The 8,778-nt window shown below is 38.7% G+C and overlaps 1 protein-coding gene across 1 annotated transcript in view; it reads right to left on the reverse strand.

Moving 5' to 3' along the window:
• The window catches only part of LOC138059020 (ankyrin-repeat and fibronectin type III domain-containing 1-like), a 213,514-nt gene extending 205,118 nt beyond the window's left edge, over positions 1-8,396 (reverse strand). Inside the window, 2 exon segments of the mRNA XM_068904513.1 lie at positions 1,793-1,962; positions 7,741-8,396. Coding sequence (XP_068760614.1) covers positions 1,793-1,962; positions 7,741-7,865 — 295 coding nt within the window. The 5' untranslated portion in view covers positions 7,866-8,396.
• Positions 8,397-8,778: the final 382 nt, after the last annotated feature.

An 8,778-nucleotide genomic window follows, 5' to 3' on the forward strand; every position in this document is an offset into this window, starting at 1 on the left:
GTTTTAGCTTGTTGGAAAGCATCCATGCGTCCATGTCCCAAACACAGTTTACCAATTTGGCGTTACTCGGATTCATATCAGAAAGAGACGACGTCCTAAACGTAATATATACCCGGTAGCTGAGTGTCATCAGCATAAAAGTGATAAAACATTTGATGACGTCGTGCAATCTCGCCAAGAGGGGATGTGTACATTGAATATAAGATACTCAATTTGCCGCAAAGTCCATGTTAAAGTATCTTCTTTGTCGATTTCCCAGGGCGTTTTGGATTGGTCACTGACTCCGTCTTTTGATGCCATTCGAAGAACTAACTGTAACTCATCCCGCTACAAGGACCAAATCAAAACGAAAACGCTGCAACTAAATGTACTGTTTTTAGTCCGAACTCTGCGACTGCTAAAACGACAACTAACTTACTAGCACGACTGATTCAAATATGAATTAGCTAACTGAATTAAATTTAAGTATGCAGTGTTTTGTCCACCCGTCCCAACAGACAGCGTTAACGCTAATGAACAAGCGTTCGCCGGAACAAACATAGTAGTCTTCCAATTTTCGCAGTACAACATCTATATCTTTCACTTCATCTTCACTGTCAAATACAAAACCATCGAAGACCTCCAGTGCATCAGGGCCAATACAGGTTAGGAGAATTGCAGTCTGGAACTTGCTTTCGGCTCCTGGAGGCAGGAGGCTATACCGTAGTTTTTCCATATCCAATTGCAATTTTTTCAAGTATGCTGCTACGGACCCATCAGCTTCAAGTTTGGTTGGAAAAGGAATGTTAGTTTGCATTATCCAAGTGGTTGGTTGAGCAGGAAGCACATCACCTGGCATGATCACTGTCGCTGCTTGACTGTTAGTGTTTCACTTCTGACACCATCTATCGTTGTGTCAAAGTCATAGCGTATACAAAAAGAACAGAAACAGAGGCTTCTCGGTTTCTTCGTTTCCATTTACTGGTGTAATAATAAATCATAGAAAAGGTCACGCGTGTGTACAAATGATACATCCAATTACAATGATAATCATGTGCATCGCTACAGTTTCTGCCTATTTGCATGTATTTTATCTCAACCTTCTGGGCAACTTGGATGCGATCTTGGGTGCAGTTCGTTCATGTTGGGGATTGTGCAGTAGTCCCATTTCTCAATAATTTTGTGGCTAAAAACCTTCGTCACTGGAATTTATTGAACCTTTTTATTGGCATTTCCCTTGACCTGCATTTTTGTGCTTTCACAAGTCTTAATCAAGAAGATATTTGCTGCTGAGTTTTAGCCTTCAATCCTAGGGTTTACAAAATGGTTTATAAACAAATTCAATCCCAATACATATAAGTCATGTCCGATAAGCGTAGCTCAAAATCCAATAGATGTTAAGTCCAATCCAAGGTTCCAAGAAGATAATCTTAGCACATCTTGTGTTTAAAGCAAAAACTTGCCGATTAAATGGTGTTTAAAGCAATTCTCTTGTCAGAGCCGATCCGGTCTGCTTGCCAAAAGTTCCAAAGAGTTCGAAGAGTTGTTCAAGAAAGAAACGCCAGTGAAGAAATGTTCAATAAATTTGTACGTCTTCTACTCAGTGCTTGTGTAAACAAATCAACAGTTTCGTGGTTGGTTGATTACACAAACCAATTGCAATCGTTAAGAAAAATAAATAAATGGTTGATAGACCAACTATAAAAAAAATCGTTTCTTTCCCTACCCTTCTGCTTTGCATCCAAAACGATTGTCAAACACACTCTAATAATCTGAGATTACTTCTAGTTTATAATAATTATTTTATGAATACCTTTTGCTGACAAAGCAAACTTGAGTTTAAGAGGAGCCTTTGAATAATTCTGGGATGTACTTTTTGCCAAAGGCTTGTTGACTTTGTCCAAAACTGAGGAAAACGTTTGAGCTCTGATGAGTGATGAATATTTATTCACTGGACTGCACAAAGGATGGGGTTTCTTTGCCCTGAATAAACAAGAAAATTCACCAATTTATTTCATATTAGGTACAGTTTAAGTGCAAAGAAGCAAATGATAACACATGATTATTTTTGTATTCACAGTTAGCCAGTGATGTCTCTCAGACTGTAAAATGTTCATAAAATGTATTTTAACACTATTACTTGGCTCTTATAGTGTAACTGCTAACTGGCAGTGGTGGACTTGTCATGTCATGGTCAGTGTAAGCTGTAAGTAAGTAAGACCATGTCAAGTAAGACTGTATCATTCAATGAGAAAGTTGTTTTTTACATACATTATAATGTACTTAACAAAGAACAAGTGACATATTTAGTAAGAAACACCATGCACCTATACTTTTCGAATGTTGACTTATTACAAACATTGTAAATCTACCAGTCAGTGGTGGAAAACAGTAAATAGCATCAGTGCCAGAGAATCGCAAAATGTTTCCCTTAGTTCTCTGTTTGCTCTTGAGGAAGTGAATAAATACAGTCAGGAGATAAATTCTGACGCTAACTACAAGGTTTCTTGTTGCGTCAATGTCCCTCCCAGTTATTGATGAGTTCACCACCTTTAAATTCCTTTCACAACAAAAAAGAACTGCTGCTGGACCTGACGGCCTGTCACACTGGTTCAGGAGAGAATTTGCCTCTTCAGCTTATCAATTGAGTCTCAAACTGTGCCTTGTTCTTGGAAGTAAAGTAAAGTAAAGTCTCTGCTTACGAGCCAGAAGGCCCATCATCAGGCCGGCACTTATCTCCGGTTTCATAGCATGAAGCGACTAGGACTATTTCTACTCTCCCATGGATGGGATGCTAGTCGTGGGGGGGGGGGGTTATGGGGGGTCGCCCACCAGCATTTTGCTGGTACCCATTTATACACCAGGGTGGAGAGAGGCACCGTGAGAGTAAAGTGTCTTGCCCAAGACCACAAGACAATGTCCCCAGCCAGGACCCGAACCCGGACCACTCGATCCGGAGTCGAGCACTCTAACCATGAGGCCACCCCGCCTCCTTGTTCTTGTAAACTTGCTGATATTTTCCCAATTCCTTTAAGGAAATCCCTCTGTCATCCTTGAACCAGCTTTGCCCTATTTCTGTTACTGATATTATTATCAGGCTGTTAGAGAAAATTATTTATGTAGCAGAAGTTAAGCCTTTCATTAGATCCTACATTGTACCTATTGCCAGATCAATTTGCATATAGGGAAGGTGCCAACACTTCCCATGCTCTCATCAAGAGCCAACACATGTGGCTTAAATGGCTTGATACTGGAGAAGCAGATTGTGTTTGGGTTTTGAATCACTACATTTTTAGCAAGCTTAAGGAATTGCCCATCAATCCCTACATCATTAATTGGATCATTTTTTGTTAATATTAAGTAATAGATGATGGTGACACACACCCCTTTTTGCCTATTAACTCAGGGTTACCCATAAAAAGAGGTGTGCTTCAGGGTACTATACTTGGACCCATTCGGTTTTCTGTAATGTTTAATAAATGATATACAAGTTTGCGGATGACCTAACTTTAAGCATTTTGGTTGAGGGAATCCAGGACCAAGCTTCCCTTGAAATGCAAAATATACTCAGTTGGGCCCAGGACAACCTTATGACTATAAACCTTACTAAAAGTAAAGAGATTGTTGTTAAGGGTAAAGTTGACAGACCCATTCCCAATGTCACTTTTGATATCAAACAGGAGAAATTTCTTAAACTCTTAAGAATTTATTTTCATAGTAATTCTACCTATTGGGACAAGCAAATTGATGCCCTTCTCAACAAAGCAGAGAGTCATATGCACATATCACAAGTGTGTAAGAAATATGGCTATAGTCTTGACTCTCTTCACCACCTCTTCCATAGTTTGATTATACATGTACCTATTTTTACTTATGACATTTCACTATGGGGTGTTGCCAGTTATGATAAGTATCTTTCCAAAATTGAGAAGTTTCAGAAAAGAGCAGTTTGTTTTGGTTTCCTTTAGGAGGTGTCACATCTTACCGGTAAGTCTTTTAGACGCCTCAGAAAAAAAGTTATAGAAGGGTATAACTACTTCTACTGAGAGTCCTTTGGTAGATCTTCTCCCTCCCAGTAAAACAAAAATGCTAAGGAATTGTGGTTATTTCCTATGTACATGTACTTCCTCAGAGTAGGACCGAACATTTTAAGAATTGTTTTGTTAATAGATGTCTTTTCAATTGTTTATTGTAATCCAGAAGATTTGTTTTTTGGAACTAATAAAGAGCTTTATGAACCACAGGAATTCAAAATCTCTAGAGAAAAGTCCCAAACTGCCACTGCATTGAAGTTTAAAAATATTGATCCAGATATCAACGAGTGATAATACAACAAACAACCAGTTGGACAGGCTGGAATAATGCTAGAAAGATTCATGGTATTTTTTTTAACTGGAATGAGCAGCCAAACAAAGAATCACCTTACACTTTACAGTCTTCAGCCCCTTCATTTCATTTTTGCCACTCCTCACTACCTGAATGCCTCGAAAAAGCTATTCATAATTGACACACAGCCGATGATAATTGAAATACTGATCCTTTGAGGTTTTTCCTTTCTTCTGATTTTTGCCATTATATGTTAAGGTCTCTGTAAAGGTAACTTTGGGCGTCTCGCTCAAATTTCTTATTTTGCAAATCTTGAATAGGTGGGCTGTGAAGTATATTTTACCACAAAAAAATTTCTGAAAATCAATTTTAAAACCACTAAAATTGCTTTTTCTTTGTTTCCCACCATAATTTATGTGCAAAAAATGATTGACGTATCATGTCAATAACACGTCAAAGGATTGGGTGTCACTTTTTTTGTCTGAAATATAGCAAGTTGGTAAACATCTTGTCACATGATTGACCATACTAAATAAGTAAATTAAATATAACTTGTGTAGATCAATTTGATGCATAGCCTTCTAAAACATGATGACAGTTTAATGATAAGTTAATGTGAGGTGAAGTTATGATTCACGCACGATCGGCTACCTTAACACATGCCTGAATGCTGATTGGCTCAACATAATGGGCCATTTCCGAGTTCATACCTGCGTCCTCTTCAAAGTGAGTCTAAGTGCAAAGTTTTTGTTATGAAAATTAGTTTTCATTCATATGTAAAGTAGAACTAATTACCATCACAAAAACTTCGCTCTTAGACTCACTTTGAAGAGGAGACATACGTGAACTCGGAAACGGCCTATTGGCTTTTAGGAAGCGGAATTATTCAGCAGACTGTGAACTGCATGCAAAATCTTTAAGCTCGAATTTATAGGGATTTATTTTGACACCAAAATTACAACTTCTCGGACCTCCTGTCCCAACGGGTTTTAAGATCGCCTCCAAATTTTCAGTTCTAACATTGTATTCTACAAAATACCCTGTGAGGAATTTTTGTTTGTCTTTGGAGACTGATTTTATGGCACTTTATCTTCCCAAATTAAGTATGAGATGAGAGTTTCGACTTTGGTGCGTGATATTTCCTGCAATTCGTAAAAATTCCTCACATGGTATTGGGGTGCATTCATCTGTGACTAAGATGCAACAAAGTGCGGTTGTTTTTGCAATAAAGTGAAGGGGTAGGGGCTTCTGCAGCAGACTCAGTTGTTCTGAGTTTGAGGCCTCAAAACTGAAAGGCAATATTAAATACCAAAAAACTAAAACTTTATTAGCTTTAATATGATATATAGTTTGACCCTATACAAAAAATGGTGGTGAGACAATTTTTATTCCCTTAGACACCTCACTTTCCCTTACCAAGACCTTAATCAATATATTCCAAAAATGATAAACACAAGGCTTACCATTTAGAGGGATCAAAGTGTTATGCTTAAAGCACAAATTATTTTCCTACAAAATCATAACTTCACCTCACATTAACTGATCAGTGTCATCATGTTTTAGAAGGCTACGCATCAAATTGATCTACACAAGTTATACTTAATTTACTTATTTAGTATGGCCAACCAATCATGTGACAAGATGTTTACCAACTTGCTATATTTCAGACAAAAAAAGTGATGGCTGTGTGAACAACTTGAAATTCATCACCACTTTGAATTTATCTGTCTCTAAGCTAGTTATACTGTAGTTACTCCTTAGTGTTGATACTTTATAGGTGTTATTCACCAGCTGGAGGCTCAATTTCAGTTGACTCTGAAATGGCTTCTTTCCTTTTCCGTTCGCTTGGTGAGGATTTGCTTGTTTACTTTTCAAACTCTTGCGATTCAAGAAAAATTAATTGCCTAACTGGTGAATTCGACAGTAGATTTCGCTGGAAAAACCGATATCACACTCATCCCTTCGTGATTCATGCGATCAGTCGGTTTTTCAGGTTAAATGTAATATCAGTATTTTCTTAGCTATGGTGCTCCGCGCGCGCGCGGAGCTCCGCTATAATAATACACCTTAACCAATTGACCCCCAGGGGCTCCCCATTGACGAGTAAAATCGTCTAGCGTTAGACAGAGTAAAATACCAAGTCTGGCCGGTTTAGGCTGGTTTGGACATCAAAGGATTAATTGGGACAGTGAGCGATTCACCAACTGACTCCCAGGGGCTCCCCATTGACGATTAAAATTGTCTGGCGTTAGACAGAGTAAAATACTATTAAAGTCTGGCCAGTGGCCTGTTTCTCAAAAGTCCCGAAACTTTACGGGCCATTTTCGGGTGTCACAATCTCCTTTGTATCTCAAGAACGGAGAGGATTTAAGACGTCAAACTTCACAGCCATTTTTCTTTTTGTTACCTTGAAATCATGTTAAAAGATCGGCCTTCCAGAACAAGTGGTTGACAGTTTCACAAATGGCTTTTCGGGCCCGAAAAGTTTTCGGCACTTTTGAGAAACAGGCCCCAGTTTAGGCTGTCAAAGGGTTAATCCCTCTTTAATTTTTTCAATTAAAGGAAAAAAGTAAACAACTTCTCTGAGTTAAGTAGCCAATGCTTTTCATGAGATATCACTGCCTATTGAAACCAGTGAATTAATCGAAGATTCATGGTGCAATGACACCACCCACTTTCAGCAAGATAGATGAGAAATTCTGTCAACTCCTGGAACCAATCACATCACACGATTTGTTGAATACCACCCACTCGTACACTGGGAAAAAATAAAAACCCTCCACGAGATCCTTTTAGCCTTTTATGATCTCTGAAGATAATCCATTGTTACTTTTTAATTTCAAATGATCTACAGTCTCTACAGACCACATAATATTCCGCTTTGTGGCGGGGTTAAAAAAAATGTAGGTACCCATCACAACTTTAAATGAACTACATTTAGCTAAAACAGACAATTCGTGACTAATAACTGGTTTGGCCTGTATTATTTATTTACCACGCTGTTAAGTGTGAATCCTCCCGAAAAAATAAAATCACCATCTTTCTGGCATAATTTGTCAGGAACCATTAAAGTTTAATTGGTTTTGACAGCTTAGCTACAAGTATTCAGCACAAACTTCAGTGCTGATATAAAGCATGCATTAAGTATCATGGAATAACACGCATATATGGTCTCAAGACATGTTATACATGTGGCAATTTAATTCGGCGGGTCTAAGAATTAAAGTTCAGCTAATGACCTTATGGCAAATAAATTTATGTGCATCACTCGCCGATTCGTCCCCGATTTCCTTTATCAAGGGTGTGTTTGCCGTCCCTACATACAAAGCGTAAAAATTGAAGTTGATCAACGTTGGCTAAGCAATAAGTCGAGATCACACTGTCGCCTAATATTAATCTTGAAAAATCGGAATAAACACACGGCAGCATACTTACCTGATCAAGCCGCAGTGGGCGTCGTTTTGATCACCTGATGGAACAAGAACTGCATCTGGCATAGAGGATACACGTTTGGGCAAATTGTTCGGTGTTGGAGTCTCTCCTGTTGTTTCTTCTGACATAATCACTCTACAACACCCATAAAACCACAACTCTCACTTAATCTCAATCACTCAGATGCATTCACTGACACAGCAGAGGATAAACTCAGTTTACATAACCATGAAAAATATAAGCACGCAGTTGGTTGAACGGCACTTGACTTTCGCGTTCCAGGCATGGCGTTTTCGACACAAAACTCTTCGTGCAACGAATGATCCTCTTCACAAAAAGCTGTCACTAACGGTTACCGGTAATACTAATTCTCGCTGGGTAGAGTCCACACAAAGATGACCAACATCTGAGTTCAAACATCACGGAACAATGCAATAAAAAGTTGCCTTTAGGGAACCAACGATAACGTCGATGACCCCTTTATTCCTCAACAGAGCGACCAATCTCACGTCGAAGAAATAAAAATATGACTCACTTTAAACCATCAACACCGCAGTTTTCAGCAAATCCTTTGATTTACATCTAGTGTTCGAAGCAAATAACACGAAATAAAAACGCTTTTGACGAAATTGATTCCAAGCGCTGGAGATTTTTCAATTATCTCCGAGATAGACTGGGTAGGAGATAGGACAGTTTCCGGATTGCTGGCGCGAAAAAAACATATACCGGAAGTCCAAACAAAGAAGTAGGGACCAAGGGACCACCTTGTAAGGACCTCGAGTACTTGCGTACCTGGGTCTCAGCATTTTTACAACGTTTTCACGGAATCCGGTCGTTTCGCTAACAAGTCGGATTACTTACAAACTGAAACATGGAATGCGCAAGAGACTTGCAAAAGAAGACAGCGATCTCTCGTCCTGGTATCAATACAAGCTTGCTTAAAAACCATAGAAACAACGAAATTAAGAAGAATATATATTAAAGTGGAGATATTTTCAGACAATCTGGATTCCAGCAGGTCAGATCCAAAGCAAAGTTGGA

This window comes from Montipora capricornis, chromosome 8 (genome assembly GCF_036669925.1).
Source record: "Montipora capricornis isolate CH-2021 chromosome 8, ASM3666992v2, whole genome shotgun sequence".
In the NCBI taxonomy this organism is placed as follows: domain Eukaryota; kingdom Metazoa; phylum Cnidaria; class Anthozoa; order Scleractinia; family Acroporidae; genus Montipora; species Montipora capricornis.